Below are 21,867 nucleotides of genomic sequence, written 5' to 3'. Positions count from 1 at the left end.
TGGCACAGCTGATGGACAATTCCTTCCCATATTTGTAGGTTGGGGGGGGGGCTTCTCTGAATTTCATTACTATTACTATTTATTCAAAATCGTAGTTCTAGATATACATCTAAAGCAGTGGTTTTTTATGGGGAGGTGATTTTGCTACTCAGGGGACATATTATCAACATCTGGAAACATTTTGGGTTGTCACAAGTGGGGAGACGCTACTGGCATCCAATGGGCAGAGGCCAAGAGTACTGCCGAACCCCTGCAATTCACAGGGCAGCCGCCACACCACGGACTTACCCGGCCCAAAATGCCAACAGTGCTAAGGTTGAGAAACCCTGATCTAAAACAAAGGAACTCGTGAACCTGATTTAGCAGTATTCATGAAGCAAAATAAAAGTTCAAAATGCAAAGTTGGTTTTGTTATCTCATAGAACTGAAACTCGCCTTTACAGCCAGGCATCATAACCCCCCATCACAGATATAAATGCCTTGCATCTGTATCTAATAAAATCTATCTCTGATAAAATATTATCTCAAATGTCTTCTTTAATTATTTTAACCACAAAAATTACCTGGCAATTAATCTTAGATGCTTTGAAAATAATTTATGAATGGTGGTTTTCTGGAAGACAGAACACATAAGCCGAAAGAGGACAATTATGAGATGAAAGTCATTTTTATATTCAAATGTAAGTTTTCATAAACAAATCAGCATAGAGCAATAAAACCTCACAAAAAACATCAATGTCTGCTCAGGATGACAACGGTATCTGCAGCACATACAAGCTTACTGTGAAAGAAAGGAAACATGTCTGAGAAAAATGTCCCACACAGAGTAAGTTTCATGAAGAACATTTGCTCTGTAGTCCCTGTATTCAAATATTGAAAATAAGTTTAGTTTATTGGAAAAACATCACAAAGCTAACAGAGATCCAACATCCCCGTTTCCAAAAGGTCCTTCAAGAAGGGTAAAGTCATGACTGGGCAATACACAAAGGAACTTGGAAAAAGAAACCATTGATAAATGGGACTTCATTGAAATTAAAAACTTTCGCATTTCAGAAGATACCATCAAGAAAACCAAAAGACAAGCCACAGAATGGGAAAAAATATTTGCAAATTATATGTGATAAGAGACTTGTAACTAGAATATTGTATCTAAAGTACTTTAACAACTCATTTTGTCTAATAAGAAGACAAAAAAAACAGTTTAAAAATGGGCAAAGGATTTGAATAGACATTTCACCAAAGAAGATATATGAATGGACTATATGCACATGAAAAGATTCTCAACATCATTAGTTAAGGAAATGTAAGTCAAAACCACAATGAGACACTACCTCACACCCACCAGAATGACTAAAATAAAAAATACAGATAATAACAAGTGTTGCCAAAAATGCAGAGAAGTTGGAACCCTCATACATTACTGATGGGAATGTAAAATGGTATAGCCACTGTGGAAAACAGTTTGGCAGTTTCTTAAAATAGTACAATAGTTTCTTAGACTGCCCGTAACAGCACTGAATATTCTTAATAGCCAAAAAGTGGAAACAACCCAAATGTCTATGAACCGATGAACTGATAAATAAAATGTGGTGTAGCCATACAATGGAATGAGAAACACATGCTACCACATGGATTAATCTCAAAAACATTAAGCTAAGTAAAAGAAGCCAGACACAAGAAACCATGTATTACATGATTTCTTTTATACGAAATAGTCAGAAAAGGCAAATCTGTAACGATGGAAAATACACTAGCAGTTGCCTAGAGCTGGGGGTGGGATGGAGAGTGACTACAAAGAGGTACAAGGTTTCCTTCTAGGATAGAAACGGTCTACATTTAAAACAGGTGGATTTTTATGATATTCAAATGACACCCCCATACAGCTGCCAAAGAAATCATGAAAGCTGGAAGATAATGCTTTCATTTTACTGATGAAGTAGGCAGCCAGGGCATGTTTCAGATACTTAGAGCATCGATGGCACAAGTAAAGAGACTCAGTCAATATTTGTGGAACGAAAAGTTAACTTAAAATCAGTGAGGAAGAGGGGAGCACTCACTCAGTGCTCAATTCACACATTTTTCCCCCTACAAAAATCCAGCAGAATTCAGACAGAATGGCAATTCTCTTACGTCAGCATAACAGTTCTCTTTATTAGTAATACTAAATGATCACCCATTTTCCTGCTCCGAGCGTACTGATTTTGATCCCAGAACAATAATACTTGCACCCACCTCTGTGTAGAACCAGCCTTCAGGTCTGTGTGGAAAATTAAATCCTAAATAGGTTACTTGTTACTGAACCTAAAATATCATAACTATCCTCTCTGTCTTCACCTACGTCAGTGTTGCTTCCTGAATAAGTCATTATTAGAGATGTGTTTGTGGTGCACTGGCTCCAACGTAAATACGATGTCATATCCAGATTACTATTCTTGTCAGTCATATTTAAAACAATTTCCATACTTTAACCTTTTTTAAAAATGGGTTTATATCAGATTTCATTATTTTTTGAATGCTTTTATTTGCTGAGGAATTATACAGGTCAAAAGGCAGCCAGTTGTTGAAACCAAATGACCACTGCATACTTTCTAGAGGTTTTACCTTTTCTATACAAAAACAAGCAGTTAGACGGCCCTGAACGAAAGGTCTGAGTCTAGATACACTCAGAATCTTCCAGGAGGATGGTTTTGTGCAATGTGGGCTGATGCATAACATTTTTCCAGTGGTTTCTCCTCCTACTTTTCACCCCCATTTACTGGAATGCCATTTATGAGGAAGACAAGCACCTTATAATCATTTAACTCATTAACAATATCTAAGGGAATTAATCTAAAACTTCACACACAAAGTCAAATGTCTACTCCATGAGTAAGTACACAAATTGGGCACCAGTAGAGGCATTTTCATTTATTATTACACTTGCAGTTTATCTACTAAGGCACCAACTACCATAAAAGAGAAAGTGTTAACCTATGAGCCAAAGAAGTTCTCAGTAGTAAAATCTTCTGCTGGAATCTCTCCTAGCCGTACCTCCACCGTCAACACATACAGTTCTGGCTGTCGTTGCAGTGTACATGTATAAAAGAACTGGAATTGAATATTGGCTCCCCAACTTTTATGAACTATAAACCTTAGAAAATCTCAACGTTTTGAGCTTTAATTTCACACTCTCACAAACACACATGCACATTAGAAGGTAACAGAGATGTGTTTTTTAAGTCCCTTTGGGCCTGGAAGGAATATGAACGTGTATTTAATCTTTTCTCCTCCTTAGGTTGATGACTTATTATCCTTTTTTTAAATAAAGACAAAAATCTTAAGCCCTCTTTTAATTTTAATTGAAAAATTTAAAATATATTAAATGTCAAACCTAAAAACAAATCACCATTCCCCAGCCCCATTAGCGGTTGAAATCACTGGCCACCTACTGAATCGCTCACTCGGTGGTGACAGCTCTAGGCCCTTGAGACAGATGCTGCTGACCCAACTTTCTTCCTTTGAAGAAAATCAAGACTCGGAAATACACAATTCAAAGCAGGGTCCTCCTACCACAACTAAACAAGCAACTTTACTTAAGCAAAAATTATTACTTGTTCCCAGAGTAAACCAAAAGGCTCCACTCAGAATACCTCAAACAGCTACAGAAAAATGCAAGTTAAAAGACCAAGGCTCTTATCCCTCTTCTCTTGCAGACAATGTTGGCTAAGCTGTACAGTAGCCCCTATCTTTGAAATAAGGATGTTCACCTTAGTAAATCACTTTAAGATCCTTTTGTAAGTACAGGAATTTGACAGACCTAGAAACAAACTCCCAGTCTTGAAGAAGAATGTTTCCCAAAGAAGCAATGTCACAAATGCTGGCTGGCTTAGCCTGTGCAATTATTTTAAAACCTTCTTTTAGGGTTAATCTTTATTGTTAAGGTGGCATACTGATGCCACCTTAAATGTGAATAGTTCTGATTGCTAAGGAATTCCCACTCATTTCACCCACACATTTCAAGGACACAAATCCTGAATATGAACATGGGCTCCAGCACTTACCACTTGAGCACTTTGGACAAGTCACCTCGCATGTCCAAGCCTTGGTTTCTACATTTACATAATAAAACGGAGAGAACCTGACTTCCTGACTTCACAGGGATACAAGAACCAAATTAAACAATGTGGAAACGTGTTTGAGAAGAGTACTGATGCACATATAAATGCTTGATATAAGATCTCCAAATTCCCACATTTCACTAAAAGAAAGAAATGTTCAGCTGTAGAATCTGAATGGCTCATACGTAGTTGCTGAGTGGCATTACATATTTTCAAACCAAACAAGTCTCCAGGGACTTTTCTATCTAAAGTTCCTTCTTGGAAGGTAGAGTAAGATGTTAAAACTTAGGTACCTACGATTTAATATTTTCACAGGTGGAGCACACACTTTCACTACATCCCTCTTGAGGGCAGGTATATAGTAAGTCCCTTAGTTCTCATTTTAGCTACAGTAACTGGCACAGAGACTAACTTTGTGCTTAATATCAGAATACACTTTTCCAGAATAAAAGTAAATGCTCATGTATGTAAAGTGGAAAGATGCTTGGCCCTGGAGTAGATACCTGCTCTCACACCACATAGAGCCTTGCACGAGTCCCTCAAGCGTCCTGAGCCTTCATTTCCCTTTAAAAATCGACACTGCAAGTCTGTAATGCCCATTTCATCTGATGCCAGACACCCAGCCACAATACTGTAAATACGGCCTTGGAGTGACAAAATCGGGAAAAAAAAGTTTCTCAAAGTCCATGCATGCACTTTACCCATAGTAGAGGGCTATGGATTTTTATTTCATGTATATTTATAACAACCTTGCTTATTTGGTAATGAAATATTTCCCATTGTTGGCTAAAAGCAGTAAAACAGATCAGGTGTCGGAGGAAAGAGGAAACCCCAAAGGTTCCTCTTCCTGATGCATGGAATGAAACTAAACCTTCCCAAAAAGGTAGATCAGATTCAGTCAAAAATACTATGGCCTAATATCACTGAACACTCGACAAAAGTCCTTCCTTATGGTAGTCTCCATCTCTTATGCCAAAATTAGACTCAATTCGTGATTAATTTAATTCAATCCTTAATTATGGTAAAACATAATGAATGCTCAGCAAATGCTACATTCCAATACTATCCACTGTTAGCCCACTCATTAACCCGGGAAGAAATTATAAAGCCCTCTTTTACAGTGCACTTTCCCTTTACTCAAGTAATTGTTCACGTAACTGCTCTTATTTTTCACTATGTAACATTAATGGAATCACAAAGGAAAGGTTATCTAATTTTAACCAACACAAAAGTTGGCTTTTGAGTTATTTAGAGGCATTTTATATGTATAAAGTGGATTATTTTACAGAATTAATTTCCCCCCAATGATGCCATTATACTCTAAAGAAAAACTGTTATTTGCCAACTATAGGTAATCAGCTCCTCCAAGGAAGTGACCACATCTTCCAATTCTGATCCTGAAAGTACATGATAGAGTACTATAGCCATCGGAATACTTAACACATATTTCTGAGACTGGCTTTGAGAGGCCTTTTATATATCAGTAATGGAAATCCAAATGCATATACAGTTGACCCTCGAAAAACGCCTACTGTTGACTGTAAGCCTTACCAATAATATAGACAGTTGATTAACATATATTTTGTGTTATGTATATGCTGTATCCTTACAATAAGGTAAGCCAGAAAAAAGAAAATGTTAAGAAAATCATAGGGAAAATACATTTACAGTACTGAAAAAAATCTGCGTATCAGTGGACCCATGCCCACTGTTGAAACCCATGTTGTTCAATGGTCAATTGTAATTTTTTTGGAAAGTTAAATACACCATAAGCAAAGTCTGACAGAATTTCACTAAATGTAATATATAATGAAAACTAATTTATAATATGTTAAATAAAAACTATCAGAATAAAAATTACATATAAAATGTTAAATATAAAATATACAATATATTTTACATAAACATATCTATTATATAAATCACATGTAATATATATTATAAATCTATAAGTGCATATATTTATAAAAATTTATTTTTATACATTTCTAAAAATATGAAATATTTTAAAATTTTATTATATAAAATATATATTAATGTAAAAATCACATAAGAGGCTAAAAATTACATATGAAATGTAATTACAATTAAAAAAAATCTATGCATTGGAAAAAAGACTGGAAGAAAATGCACAGAAACATTAACAGTATTTGTGTTTGAGTGATGAGACCGTGAAGGACATTTTCTCCATATGCTAAATCTTTAATGAGTATGCACTACTTCCATAAAACTACTTTAACAAAAGAAAAGTAAGGAAATAAAGGGGAAGGAGCACTGCTTACAGGTAAGAAAATGGCATAATTAGAGCAGTTACCATTTAGTAATTGCTATAATTAAACTTTTACCCAGGCAAGGACCTTTATAAGTGATAGCATTATAAGTGAGTTATAGAATATTTGTGCTGGAGGGACATCCTGTCTAATTCTGTCACCTGACAAGTTCAGGGGAAAAAATCATAGTTGTCTGATGCTTTACAGTTTACAAAGTGCTCAAACTGTCTCATCACCTGTCCTTCAAACAATCTGGGAAATAGGTCCATATGCCCCATTTTATGGATCAGGAAAATAAGGATGGGAGAGAAAACGTGCTTTAATAATATCTGCCATGTATCGAATGTTTACCATGTGCCAGCTTCTGGGTTAAGCACAGCAATCCTGTGAAAATTATCATCATTTTACAGATAAGAACCTAAAAGGCAGAGGTTAATCGTGCTCACTTCACTCTCTTACAGCGAGAACACTCCTCTAACTCGAGGCCACACATTGAAAACGGGAGCCTTGAGTTATAATCAGCTTCCCAGAGTCCTTTAGTAGAAGGGCCTATGATCCAGTCCTATGACCTATCCTTTACACTGGTCTCCTCGCCTACGATTTCTTTTAAGAGTTAGTCTGCCAGCCACTATGAAGGTGCAGAGGCAAAGGGACTAGGCCTAGTAATACCCCAAAATTAAGGCTGGCGGAGAGAAAGCCTACAAGGCAGTGAATAAGAGTGTCGGGGACGAGGCTACCAAGTCTCATAATTTATACATTAAGGGGTAACCAAGAGGAAGCAAACTACCTCCAGGGCAGGGATAGCAACAAACATCGAAATTCCTGCATTTACACTCGCGTAACTTGGTACAATTCCCACAGTGCCTTTGGGTTCATCTCAAAGGATCCCCGCAAAAACCCGTGGGCCAGGCGGGACAGGGGTGTCTCACGTTACTGAAAAAGCTACAAGATATGCAACAGTGGCCCGGGCAGGCAGAAGAGCGATGGGTGTAAAAGCTAGGTGCGAACCCGGGGGGACTGGGCACCTCCACCAAGTCTGAGGGGCACCCGAGGGGCTTCAGGCCAGCGCAGAGTGGAGGAAGAGCCCGAGGCCCGCGACGGGGACAAAGGCCCGGAGGGAAGCCGCGGTACTGAGGCTGTCGCCCGCCGGGGCTCAGGGAGCTTGGAGGTCTGTCTACGAGCTTCGCTACTCACGTTGGACCAGTCGATCTCCAGTGAAGGTGGAAGAGCAGCTGGTGATGAGAGCACAGGGGACTCCCGCAGCCATAACTGCGCTCCTGAGCCGGTTCCGTCTGGAGGCCGCTTCCGCCTTGGGCCACACCACGGCCGCTGGCGCGCGGGGGGGGACACGCCAGGAACGGCGCCTTCTCGGAAAGGCCGGGCTGCCCTGACTCCTCTCTCACCCCCTCTTCCGCTCCCGGTGTGGAACAGACCGGGCCGCGCTTGGTGTTGCCATGGGGACGAGCTCCCTCCGCAGAAAATATCCAGGCCTGCAGACCCGGCCTCAGGGGGAGGCAGCCCTCCTCGGCCCTGGCTATGACTCAGGAGACTGAAAACTATGATCCCATCGGAACCATCTTAATCCAGGTGGGAATTGGACCCTTTTCGGCCCTGCCCCGCTAAGACACTTCCGAGCGAGCCACTTGTATCCACCCTTTTGGAGCGCTGCCCCCAGACTGCCTGCAGACAGCTTCCCAATAATGCCCCAACCCTGACCTCGCTCATGAGCCTCGCACACCTCTGGTGCCCTACCCTGAAGGTTCTGCTCCAGGAGCACGACCGTTCTGCCTCTGGTAAAACTCCAAGACAATGCACCGCACCCTGTAACCTTTACTTGGAAAAAATCCATCTTACACTGAGGCACCATTTAAAAATGTTAGGTTCTGAGAAATTTAAACCCATGATCTAGGGGGAGTGGCGAATATACAAATCTGACACATTGGGGAGGTGGTAAGAAATTTGGGGAGAAATTGAAATATGTGGCCTGCTTTTCTTAAGCGCCCCAAGTTTTTGGATTTTAAAGTCCCTTGCAAATAAATAAGTCCTGGGGATGTAATGTACAGCATGGTGACTATAGTTAATAACACTCTAGTGTATATTTGCAAGTTGCTAAGAGAGTAAATCTTTAAAGTGCTCCTCACAAGAAAAAAATTGTAACTGTGTGATGATGGATGTTAACTAGACCTATTGTAGTGATCATTTTACAATACATACAAATATCAAATCATTATGTTGTACACCTGAAACTAATATCATATTTTATGTCAATTATATGTCAATAAAACAAATAAAAGTCCCTTGCTTGGGAACACACACAGAAAAATATATGAAATATATAAAGAAACTATGTTAAAGATTGCACATCAAGTTAAAGTTTTGAATATAAAAATGTGACAAATTAAAAACTGAGGGGAATAATTTTTTCTAATCTGAGGGGCGAATATCAAGAAAGTCTTAACTCCTCCAGTGTCAGTTTGTGACAGTTACACTCAGATTTTTCTAAATAAGTAAAAGCATTTTGCGGTTTTTCCACATTTACCTATTGTAATTTTAAAAGGTTTCCACGTGTATCATCACTTCTAACTCTGACATTTAGTTCCATTTGACTAATTTGCCCAAGGTCACTCTATTAGGGCTCTCACGCAAATGTACAATGGGTCTAAGTTTTCTTCCTGCCGGGATTTTTATTTCTTACCTCCCATCTAGAAGAGACTTCTTTACATTCACCTTTTCCAAAATACAACCCCCTAAACTTAACCACATTTATAGACTTCCCCGTTATGAATCATACCCAAATCTTACCTCACTTTTCATTATCCTCTCTTACACCATTACCCTAGAATGAGTTTAGCCAAACTGCAAAGTCTGAAGGAACAGTCTCCACAAGCCTGCCCTCACGTTTACATCAGCCTCAAGTTCAAGAATCCCCAGAACCACCCTCGCTCACTTCAGCTGTGTGTAATGTGGGAGGCCTGACCACTCTCACATTGGCTAATTTGATAGAGTAACACAGAATTCGAGAAAGCACTATCCTTACACAATGTTATTAGAGCGAAAGGATACACATAAAAATCAGCCAAGAGAAGAAATACATAGGGCAGGGTCCAATAAGGGTCCAAACAGGGTTTCCAGTCATCCTCTCCCTGTGGAATCGTGGATAGCATTATCTTCTCCCAGCCATAACGTGTGGCAATATGCACAGAGTATTGTCTAGAGAAGCTCACCTGAGACTTTGGTGTCCAGATTTTTATTGGAACTCAATCACACACTGCCCCATGTGACTGACCTTTCATCTCCATCCCTTCCCAGAGGTTAGAGGCTAGATGAATGCTTTTAGTCTTCAGTTCCTCTAGAGGTTGGAACTGACACAGCATGGCTCAAAGCCCCCACCATAAATCACATTGTTAGACTGTCTGGTGGCCAAAGTCTCCAAGTAGACGACACTCCTATCGAGCAGAACACTTTAGGGGCCTAGAGATCATCTAGGCAAAGTATCTAACGGCAAAGAAAGGCCAGACCTCTCTTTAAATAAGGTTAATTATTCACTACACATACCCCCTTCCAAATCCAGGGCCCATTTTTATAGACTCCAAATACTTGGAGCACTAATGGAGACTCCTACCCAGAAACAACCAGCTCTTCCTCACAGTATACTTCATTTGACTACAGGAATAATTAAGTTTTTCTTTAGGTTCCTCAAGTTCTCCAGACCTGGGACAACTCTGAAAAAGAGACCAGATTCCAGGAAGAATTCTCACGCCTAATTTCACACTTTCTCTTGAGATAATTCTACTTCCTGGGGCTGCTCCCCTTGTGGTTTGGAAGAGTGTAGCAAAGTGTATTTGGTTGAAAAGCCAAAAAGCCTGTTCACTTCAGACTGGGATCCAGAAGTAGCTGTTTTGTCAATCTAGGATACAACATTACAGTAACAATGTCTGTGCTCACTGAATTGTAAAATGGAACAGAAGAGCTAAGAACAGTCATGTCCATGCTGACCAGCACCCCCACTTCCTTTAAAAGGTTTATTGTGGACATACCATGTTTCCCTGAGAATAAGACCTAGCCAGACCATCAGCTCTAATGCATCTTTTGGAGCAAAAATTAATATAAGACCCGGTCTTATATAAGACCGGGTATATTATATTATACTATATTATATCATACCCAGTCTTATATTACAGTAAAATAAGACTGAGTCTTATATTAATTTTTGCTCCAAAAGATACATTAGATCTGATGGTCTGGCTAGGTCTTATTTTCAGGGAAACACGGTAAGTAGAGGCTGTGTAGAAAAAAAGACCTTACATGTTAACCTGGTTATTAAGGCTGATCTCTAGATGCAATATAAAATTCTTCCCATTCATATGTAGAATATGTATAATGAGGAAAATGTGGAAGACCTTTCCTACTTTCCCACTGAGTCCTGAGTATTTGTGAGCATACAGCATCCCTCTCAAACATGCAACATGGATTCCACTTCTGCTTGGGACTGTGATTTCTTTCCTTGAAACAGGCTACCAATAAACTGTACATTTAGTGGACAGAACACTTATTTGTGAGTCAGAATACTGAGGCCTGACCCTGGCAATGACATTCTTCCAGGTGGATAAGTTTCAGTTAGTCACTTCACCTCTCTGGGCCTGTTTTCTCTTCTGTAGGAAACATAGCTTAGGTTAGATCCACCTCTAAATAAATTGACTCAATTTTCCCAAAGCTACATAATTTCTCTTCATTGTAAAGTGGACTTCCTTTACTATTAATATTAGCTTAGACAATCAAATTTTTGAATACACACACACACACACACACACACACACACACACACACACACCAGGGCTGCAAAGAAATGTATACACATGACATATTCATCTTTTGTTATCGGTATATATTGAGTATTACAATTTTAATACAGTTTTTTCCTTTCTTAAAATGTGTATACATTTTTTTATTGGCACCCTCTGTATATATATCTTTGCTAGAAAAGCAAAGTTACTTCAAATCTCCACTTGCTTCACCCTGTTATGGAATATTTGGCCTGTGTCTCAATCAGATACAGTAAATAATTCTTTAGGCCAGTTCTCAAATTGTGGGCCCATGAGCAGCATGATCAGTACAAGCTAGGAACTTCTGAGAAATGCAAACTCTGAGACCCCGCACCAAACTTACTAAGTCAGAAGCTCTGGGAATGGGTTCCTGCGATCTTTTTTTTTTCCACAAGACTTTCAGACAACTCTGAGGAATGCTCAAGTTTGAGAGCTGTTATTTAAATCGTATTGTAAAATATAAACTGTAATACGATTTCAAAGAACAAAATCACAATAATCAAAGCTAACATAGTTTTTATCAGGTATCACGCATGGTTCTAAGTGCCGTGTATATTTTAACTCATTTAACCCTTACAACAGGGTATCAAGATAAGTACTATTCGGCAGTAAGAAAAGATGATATAGGAACATTTGTGACAACATGGATGGATCTTGAGAGAGTAATGCTGAGCGAAACAAGTCAGACAGAAAAAGCAGAGAACCATGTGATTTCACTGATATGTGGTATATAAACCAAAAACAACAAAAAAACAAGACAAACAAATGAGAAACAGAAACTCATAGATGCAGATAATAGTTTAGTGGTTGCCAGAGGGTAAGGGGGGCAGGGGGTGGGGGGTGGGAGATGAAGGTAAGGGGGATCGAATATATGGTGATGGAAGGAGAACTGACTCTGGGTGATGAACACACAATGGGATTTATAGATGATGTAATACAGAATTGTACACCTGAAATCTATGTAATTTTACTAACAATTGTCACCCCAATAAATTTAGTAAAAAAAAAAAAAAAGATAAGTACTATGATTGTTTCACCTTATGGAAAGGAAACTGACCGAAGATGAGTATTGTGGGTAGGTCCATATACATAGAAAATGCAAGCAATCTTCTCAACACTTTTCAATCCTGGTATAAAAAGGAAGTCTTCCCTTGGTTCTTTTAGCTCCTTTAGATATTTCAACCTTGCCTTTTCCACTGAATTTTCACCAACCTCTAGCTTTTTATGTTTACACATATACATTTGTATGTTGGTAAATATCACACATGTACTGGTTAATGGTTAGGCATGAAGGCTCTGGATTCAGACTGCCTGTATTTGAACAGTTCACCAATTAACCAGCTGTGTTACCTTGCCCAGGTTACTTAACCACCTTAGACCTCAGATTCCCTCAAGTATAAAATGAAGATAATGATATGAACTCCTTTGTAGGACTTTTGTAAGGATTAAAATATAGGATAACAGAAAGTATTACACTCCCTAGGTGCTAGTTATTATTTGATCTGGTCTCTTATCATTTAATATTACTTAGTTTTGTGCACGTTTCTATGTCTTTTTAAGATTAGCTTGCTCTTTTAAGTTGCTGGAAGAAAAGGAAAAATGGTTAGCCTGTCTTTTTAACCAGAACTACTCCATTCTTAACTAGAACTTGATGGGTATTGCTATTTGGCTAACAAGGTATGCCTTATTTCCCTGTTACAAATTTTTTGGATATCCCATTTTACCTGGTGTAGGATGGGGCCCATCGATCTTGGATGACTGGATAATGCTGTACGTAGTAGTTCATTCTCCAATAACTCGTGTTCTGCTCAAAAATGAGTGGAGCTGGGCTAATATTTACTATTATTTAGAAAACATAATAGATGGTACAAATTAATAGTAAAAGTAGTATTTTGTTAAAATATCTAAAATACTAAAGAGAAAAATCTTTCAATGTATTAATCAGTGCTCTAATTATAAACTCTGTGTGACATTACGAAAACATGTACCTTAAATGTTTGGATTTTCCAGGATAGTTCTGATTGTGAATATTCTGTCCCACTGTCAGATCATATATTACAGTCCATGTTTTCCTTTTTGGTTCAGGAAATAAGATTATTGCTTCAGGAAACATGGTGATCATTTCCACATAGAGCTCAATTAGGCAGCATTTTGTTAACTGCTTAACTTCTTTCACTTTTAAGTCTAAAGTCAGACATTTTACAATTTTTGCTGGCTCTTTCCTCAACTATTCATAATAGTGAGCTTTTGCTACAATAACAACCATCATTACAATTAAAATAGTAGCCAACACTTATCGAGAGCCAGACATTTGCTGAGAGCTTTAGATTTTCTCAAGTTCCTAACAACAACTCTGTTAGGCATGTATTTTTTTATCCCCAATTCACAGAAGAAGAGACTAAGGTCCAAAAAAATGAAGCAACTTGCCCGAGGTGATAAATCTTAAACAGATTATGGCATGTTTGTGAAACAATCTTGAAGAGGTGTGGTTGTGACTCTGGGATGTTTCCTAGATACTTTCTTTTATTAGTAACTCTTAGAAGCTTTGTTTTTATACTTTATTAATAAAACTGTGGTACCTTTTAAAAATGTATCTTTATAAATGATCGCTTGACCCAAATATTACACATGTTTGAGCAACAAAGATTACCTAGTCTTGCTATAAAAAGTAGCTTTTTAACTAGTTTTAGAAATCATATTTCAAAAATCCATCATATTAGTTAACACATGTTAACTAAAGCAACTTTGGAAATATTTGAGCTAATTGATATTATCACTGTCTTTCTTACCAATCCCTCTGTCTGGTTTGCCAGGAGCATACAGCATAAAAATGAATTGGGGAGTGATGAGAATGATTCAGCCAAACTCTCTCTTTAGCAGAAAGGAATAAAATGGGATTATGAGACTGCTTTTGACAATATGGAGTCTGGTTGCATGGCTCTTTTAAATTCTAGAGCAAATCTTTACTGCATTAACTATTTCAAGGACTTCTTATTAAGCAGTCCTGTCCCCAAACTGTCAAAATAATAATCTTCTTCCAAGTAGGAAATGTATGGAAAGCAATGCATTTGATGATCACAGAGATGATGGGTGACACGCAAAATTTCAATATGGTAGATTGGATCTATTTGAAGAAAGAACAAAGATGTACAACTTAATTTTTTTTCCTATCCAAGTGTGGTAAAAGATTTTCTACAGCATTTGTCACTGTTGCAATTATACAAGCAGATGTGCAGTTATTAAGAGGGGAGAAGAAACTATCTGGCAAGAAAAGTAAAGTGAAAAGCTCTTGAGAAAGATTAAGAGAGCAGTTCAAATCAGTGAGCATTTCCTAGGTGTCAGTTATGTTCCAGGAGTTTTACTAGGAATTAACATTTGTTCAGTGCCCTCTTACATGGCTGGCCCTATACAAAGCACTTTACATTCTTTAACTCATTTTATTCTTGCCACTATTATGAGAGGTAGTTATTTATCTCCATTTTATAGGTGAGAACACTACTAAGGCTAAGAAAATTTGCCAAGCTCAGTTTAGTAAAAGAGGAAATAGGATTCTAGTTTATATCTGGTTCCAAAGCCTGTATTCATTCATTGTCACATGCATTGCCTCATTTTCATTCAATTCCATGAAGTATAATAATTCTTTTTTTTCCCTTGATGAAAAAACTAGAGAAAATGTGGATGGTGCACACGGACATCATGTGACTAGTGATTGAACAAGGAATTATGTTCATCTGCCTTTTACTGCTTCTGACTATGTACCAGACCTGCACATATTATCTCATGACTCTATGAAGAAGTATACTTGTCTGCACAAGACAAATGAAGAAACCAGACCTTTGGTTCCCTGGTAGTAACCCAGGGCCGTTTTCACTCCCACCCGCACTTGACAGGCATAATTACAGAATGATGATGCACGAAGCTACAAATACTAGAGCTGCAAGAAGGAAATTTAGTGCATTCAAAGGGGTCTGGAAGTGGGGCTTGCCCTTGTGAACTGCCTATTTGTACTTTCCAAATGTCTTTAGACAAGAGATCGTAAATCAGCTTGCAGCAGTGATTTGGACAAAACAACTGAAAGAAGTACATCTTCATCCTTAGCAATAGGTGCATTCAGATTGCAATCTGGGAGCCCTGAAGGCTTTCCATGACAATTTGTGCAGAGTACAAATGACCAGATGTGCCCGCCAGACTGTGATGCCCATGAGTGAACCGATGCAAATTCTGATCTTTTGACTACTTGACTCAGTGGGACTATTTAAGAGTAATCGATAACCTAGGCCGGATCAATGTGTCACTTCAGTTAGACTAACAGAGAAAGGTAACCATTTCAAAATGCCTTCAGCAACCCAGTCTGCAGATTGTTATTGCTGTGACTACTGCTGAAACAGGTGTCGGGTTCATAAATTTGCATAACAAAATGTTTTTCTTGTGGCAGCAGCCCATACAATAATTGGTGCCATCTGTATTTATCTGTTGAAGTTTGGTCTCCAATATGAATGCAGAGAGAATCTTGTGCCGTCTAATTTCACAGTGCCCATTTTATTCTGAGGGCGCTTAACATTGGAAAGATATTCATCATTTCTATGGAAAACACAAATTGAAGGAAAATGTTAAAGTAATAAGACATGGGTTTTTTCCTTCATGGATCATTTCTGACTACATAAAACAAAATCAAGGCCACATACCTACAGAACTGCTTCTTCAGAGCAGTTAATGAGGAAGATCCAACTAGAATGCAAAACCAATAGGCCCTGCCAGCTTATTTACGATTCTCTTTCAAAAGGCATGGCTTTCCACAAATTGGTAACCACAATATTGCCACGGGGATGCGAAAGACAGTTTGGGGAATATAATCAATAATGTTGTAAAGATTTTGTAGGGTGTCAGATGGGCCTTGTCTTATTAGGGAGACCACTTAATAGACGGTGTAGATGCCTGAACACTGCACTGCACACCTGAAGCGGAAGCTGAATAATAATGAATGTCAACTATAATTTAATATACATATAGTCACAGGATGTGGAGTACAGCATAGGGAATAGAGTCAATGGAATTGTAACAGCTATATATGATGTCAGAGGTGTAGTAGATTGGGGGAGGGGAGTTATCACTTTGTAAAGGGAGTAAATGTCTAACTATTACATTGTTTTGTACACCTGAAAACTTAAAAAAAAAAAAAAAAGGAATCATTAAGAGGACTCCTCCAAATTTTAAGACAAACCAATAAATAAAGAAATAAATAAATAAACACATAAAATAAAAGGCATGGTTTTCCCTAGAATCTTTCTTTGTTGGAAGTTTTCTTACCTTTTAACCAATTAGTAGAAATCAGAGTTTGGTGTAAACTTCTTAATTGTCTCTGAGTCAACTGCTTTACCATGTGAGAAAGCAGAAGCCATTTGAGTTGCAGTTTTAGCTTGGATTTGTTTCTAATGGGGGAAGAAAAAATAGCAAATTGTATAAAAGCCTTGTTTTTCAAAAATCTGAAAGACAATAATGGAACATTCTAATAAAGAATATCTTAGAATCATAAAGACAGACCTTTTCAATGAACACCGTAAAATCAACTTTATGGTCTCTAGCAACTCAAGCAAATTGCAAACCTTTATAATAAACAGTTTTAGGTGGACTATGTACTATGTTTCCCCGAAAATAAGACCTAGCCAGACAATCAGCTCTAATGCGTCTATTGGAGCAAAAATTAATATAAGACCCGGTATTATGTATTATATTATATTATATTATATTATATTATATTATATTATATTATATTATATTTTAAAGATCTGGTCTTATGTTATAGTAAAATAAGACCGGGTCTTATATTAATTTTTGCTCCAAAAGACTCATTAGAGCTGATTGTCCGGCTAGGTCTTATTTTTGGGGAAACACGGTATGTATTCTTTTAATGTTTCATATTTTTTGTACCTACAGGTCCATGAAGATCTTCATCAATTAAAGGAGAAATTAGCAAACTTCCCACTTGCGGAAAGAGGAGAGACACTAGATATTCAGAATCTTGAAACAGCAATCAAAAGGACTGAAACGGGGTTAAGAGTAAGTAGAAGTTTAGATATTAAATAAAATACCAGAAGGAGACAAAGATTCCTCTAGAAGAAAAGAACTGTGGTTCTCACAGGACCCTGTATAGTCCTGTAACAGAGGTGAACTTAGGGTAGTCATCAGCTTTCTTATTCTGTTCCTCTTTTAAAAAAAATGATAATGATGATTATTAACTGATTGATTGATTTACATCCTGTCACATTTCACAAAGAATTTAAGATATTGACAGTATAAGCTTATGCAGTGATAACCCCTCAAATGTGGTTTGAGAAAAAGAATTTAGAATTTACAAAATAATCACCATTAGTCCAACAATATGCCTAACCACAAAGGATTCATACCAATACATCGTAGAGAGCGTCTATCACTGGGATTCTAAAAAAAAATAAGAGTTGACTGTTCCCAAATAGTTTAAGTATCTTGAGATTAGTCATTTTTATAATATTGTAATCCAGTGGGCAAAACTAAAGAAATATATACCAATTTTGGAACAGAGAAATAAAGTACATAGGGACTGTATCATTACAGACAGATCTAAAGGCAGGGGAGAATCCAATCTTCAGATCAAGATAATACTCATTTATGAAACATGAATGTATATCCAAAGGAAACAAAAACACTAACTCGAGAAGATATCTGCACCCCCACATTTGTTGCAGTATTATTTACAATAGCCAAGACATGGAAGCAACCTAAGTGTCCATAGACGGATGAATAGTTAAAGAAAACTATATACACATACATATATAATGGAATATTATTCAGTCATAAAAAAGAAGGAAATCTTGCTATTTGAGACAACATGGATAGACCTTGAGGGCATTACACTAAGTGAAATAAGTCAGACAAAGAAAGACAAATACCATGTAATCTCACTCATATGTGGAACCTAACCCCTCACCCCCTAAAAAAAATCTGAACTTACAGATACAGAGAACAGATTGGTGTTTGCCAGAGGTGGGGGTGGGGTGAAATAGGTGAATGTGGTCAAAAAGTACAAACTTCCATTTGTAAAAAAAAAAAAAAATAAGTCCTAGGTATGTAATGTACATCATGATGACTATAGTTTAAAATACTGTATTGTATGTTTGAAAGTAGCTAAGAGATTAGATCTTAAAAGTTCTCATCACAAGAAAAAAATGTTGTAACTGTGTGGTGGTCGAAGTTAACTAGACTTATTGTGGTGATCGCTTCACAATATATGCAAATACCAAATCATTGTGTTGAACATCAGAAATGAATATGTTATACCTTAATATTTATTTTTTAATTAAAATAAGAATGAATTAGCACATGGGTCCAAATAAGGACCATCTCCATCTTCTAGACCTTTTATTGTCAGTATCTTTGCTCTCGCCTCAGACTTTCACTCTGCCATGTTTTCAGCTTCATCGCTCAATTCCTGGGGCTCTGAGAGATGTGATTTATTTTGTAGCCTCATCAGACTAGCACACCATCGGCCTATATTCCTTGATGGTGAGAGGGCTGGACCCAGCTGGAGTCTTTGGGTTGGTCATTTTAAATAATCTGTTACCTGAAGGTCAATTCTTTCCTCGATGCTTGCTTGAAGTCCCTGTACGAGAAAGACATTGCTCCATGCCTGTATTGCCTAGTAAATTTACCTGGCTAAGCAATTTACTGACTATTGTGCCTAGTTTCATTTGTGAAGAGTGCTACAAGTCACTCAAGCTCTGAGTCTCAATTGTTTATTATACTTTTTGGGATAAAGTAATTTGGCCTTGAGGTGTCTAATTATACCTTAGGCATGCAATAAACACGTAGCATGTTGTGTCTTTTGGCTTAATTACACAATTCAGAGTGTTAACCTAATGAAATGAAGTAAATTAGCTGAGGATCTTAAGTCCACTATAATGGCCTAAACTTTAACTTTTCTGTAACAGATTCACATTGAGAAGTATTTAAATGTTGTAAATCATCATGTGTTAACGACTCCTATTCATGATGGCCAGTTATATTCTCCTCACAGTTCCAAATGGTAAGTAAAATAGCCATTTTAGTATGTATCCAAAATAACTTCTCCCTCAGATGAGATGACTGAAAAGACAAAATTTTCTTGGCTTTGTTTATATCCATTCTACTAATTTCAGTAGTAGTTTTGCATAAGAAGTTAATGGCACAATTTGGACTTTAATAAAATTTATTCTGGGATACTTTATTGAGCTGTAATGCTTGACACAATGACAGTTATTTCAGGGTCTTATTTTGGTGTTACTCTTTTTTAATTTTTAGTAAAAGGTATCCAAAATTCAACTTCTAAAGGAAATATTTTAATGCAAATCAGTTTTTGTGCTACTCAGATCACATGGCTCTTTCTTTACAGTTTTTAGCATATGTGCTCTATTGTAAAGATGATTTTGGTATGGGGTAAAAAAACCCAAAAACCCAAAATAATAAAACTTGCTAGAAATATTCATTATGTAACACATCCTAAGAGATGATTTATTGAAATTAGAATTGAGTTAAAGAGAAATGACCTTGCCTTATCTTGGACCTTCTTATACATTGGCCTCCCGAATTTTTTTGTTCGTAGATTAAGGTTTTGTACTAAGCTTAAAAACTCTGTGGCCATTATTTGGATGGTAAATATACACAGCAAGTCCTCACTTAACATCTCTAGGTTTTTGGAAACTGCAACTTTAAGAGAAACAAAGACTCACAATGAAACTAATTTGACCATAGGCTAATTGATATGAACAAGAATTAATTTCCTACAGCATATTTCTAGTCACAAAAACATCAGCAAACTTCTAAACGAAGACCTAAACACTTCTAATATTAAACATTGAAATAAATGTGAGCTATACATACATTTAAGGAACGTTAATTAAAATAAGTAAGATAATGATTTTTCAACCTGCTCATTCCAGTTCAGGGTCACGGGTGGCCAGAACCTATCTTAGCAGCTCAAAGCACCAGGCAGGACCCACCCTGGTCAGGATGCCCTTCCATCACAGGGCCACTCACACTTATACCCACACTCATTGAGACTGGGACAAATTTAGACATGCCAGCTCACCTAATGTGCACTTCTTTGGGATGTGGGAGGAAACCACAGAACCTGCAGTAAATTCTTGCAGATATGGGGAGAACGTGCAAACTCCACACAAACAGTGGCCCTGGCCGGGAATCAATTTTTTTCTTTTTCTCATCAACGTTATAATGAAATGACGTTGAACAAAAATGACATTATTCCTATAAGACATTATTAAAAGAAATTGAAGAAGACACAAAGAAATGGAAAGACATTCCATGTTCATGGATTGGAAGAATCAACATACTTAAAATGGCCATGTTATCCAAAGCAATATACAGATTTAATGCAATCCCCATCAAAATCCCTGTGGCATTTTTTAAAGAAATACAACAAAAAGTCATCAGATTTGTATGGAACCACAAAAGACCCCGAATAGCCAAAGCAATCCTAAAAAAAAAAAGAACAATGCTGGAGGTACACTCCCTGACTTCAGCTTGTACTACAGGGCAACAGTAATCAAAAACAGTATGATATTGGCAGAAAAACAGACACACAGACCAATGGAATAGAATTGAGAATCCAGAAATAAACCCACATAAATATGGACAGATAATTTTTGACAAAGAAGCAAAAAACATACAATGGAGAAAAGACAACCTCTTCAATAAATGATGCTGGGAGAATTGGATAGCCACGTGCAAAAGAATGAAACTAGACTGCTATCTGTCGCCATGTACCAAAATTAATTCAAAATGGATCAAAGACCTAAACATAAGACCTGAAACAATAAATTGCATAAAAGAAAACATAGGTACTAAACTTATGGACCTTGGGTTCAAAGAGCATTTCATGAATTTGACTCCAAAGACAAGGGAAGTAAAAGCTAAAATAAATGAATGGGATTATATCAAACTAAAAACCTACTGCACAGCAAAAGAAACCATTGACAAAATAAAGAGGCAACCCACCGAATGGGAGAAGATTTTTGCAAACAACTCCTCCAATAAGGGGCCATTATCCAAAATATATAAGGAACTCATAAAACTCAACAACAAAAAAACCAACAATCCAATTAAAAAATGGGCAGAGGACCTGAAGAGACATTTCTCCAAAGAGGACATACAAATGGCTAATAGACATATGAAAAAATGCTCAACATCACTAATAATCAGCGAAATGCAAATAAAAACCACAATGAGGTATCACCTCACCCCAGTCAGAATGGCTATCATCAACAAGACAAATAGTAACAAGTGTTGGAGAGGCTATGGAGAAAAAGGAACCCTCATACACTGTTGGTGGGAATGCAGACTGGTGCACCGCTAAGGAAGGCAGTGTGGAGGTTCCTCAAAAAATTATGAATAGGATTACCGTATGACCCAGCAATCTCTCTCCTGAGTATCTACCCAAAAAATCTGAAAACATTTATCCATAAAGATATATGTGCTCCAATGTTCATTGCAGCTTTATTTACAGTGGCCAAGACATGGATAGATGAATAGATGAATGGATAAAGAAGTTATGGTATGTATACACAGTGGAATATTTTTTTTTCACAGTGGAATATTATTCTGCCATAAGAAAAGATGAAATAGTACCATTTGCAGCAACATGGATGG

The 21,867-nt window shown here is 37.4% G+C and overlaps 2 protein-coding genes and 1 long non-coding RNA gene across 8 annotated transcripts in view; 1 reads left to right on the top strand and 2 right to left on the bottom strand.

Annotated features, from left to right (window-relative positions):
- Positions 1 to 7,711, bottom strand: part of AAGAB (alpha and gamma adaptin binding protein) — a 46,763-nt gene extending 39,052 nt beyond the window's left edge. For all 3 annotated transcript variants that reach the window (XM_019725617.2, XM_019725616.2, XM_019725618.2), the window contains exon 1: positions 7,562 to 7,711. In XM_019725617.2, the coding sequence (XP_019581176.1) occupies positions 7,562 to 7,634 (73 nt within the window). In that variant the 5' untranslated portion in view covers positions 7,635 to 7,711. The remainder of the gene's footprint in view (positions 1 to 7,561) is intronic.
- Positions 7,712 to 7,764: 53 nt separating this feature from the next.
- Positions 7,765 to 21,867, top strand: part of IQCH (IQ motif containing H) — a 184,537-nt gene continuing 170,434 nt past the window's right edge. For all 4 annotated transcript variants that reach the window (XR_012494698.1, XM_074327525.1, XM_074327523.1 and 1 more), the window contains exons 1-3: positions 7,765 to 7,954; positions 17,125 to 17,247; positions 19,155 to 19,249. Coding sequence is in view for 3 of the 4 variants with exons in the window: in XM_074327525.1 (XP_074183626.1) it covers positions 7,904 to 7,954; positions 17,125 to 17,247; positions 19,155 to 19,249 (269 nt within the window). In the remaining variant the exon portion in view is untranslated. The remainder of the gene's footprint in view (positions 7,955 to 17,124; positions 17,248 to 19,154; positions 19,250 to 21,867) is intronic.
- The window catches only part of LOC141570566 (uncharacterized), a 75,531-nt gene continuing 70,167 nt past the window's right edge, over positions 16,504 to 21,867 (bottom strand). The window contains exon 8 of the long non-coding RNA XR_012494700.1: positions 16,504 to 16,619. This is a non-coding gene — a long non-coding RNA (uncharacterized LOC141570566). The remainder of the gene's footprint in view (positions 16,620 to 21,867) is intronic.

Source organism: Rhinolophus sinicus, linkage group LG03 (genome assembly GCF_036562045.2).
Source record: "Rhinolophus sinicus isolate RSC01 linkage group LG03, ASM3656204v1, whole genome shotgun sequence".
NCBI lineage: Eukaryota > Metazoa > Chordata > Mammalia > Chiroptera > Rhinolophidae > Rhinolophus > Rhinolophus sinicus.
The sequence above is the reverse complement of the archived record's forward strand: the minus strand, read 5'-3'. Positions and strand labels throughout refer to the sequence as shown.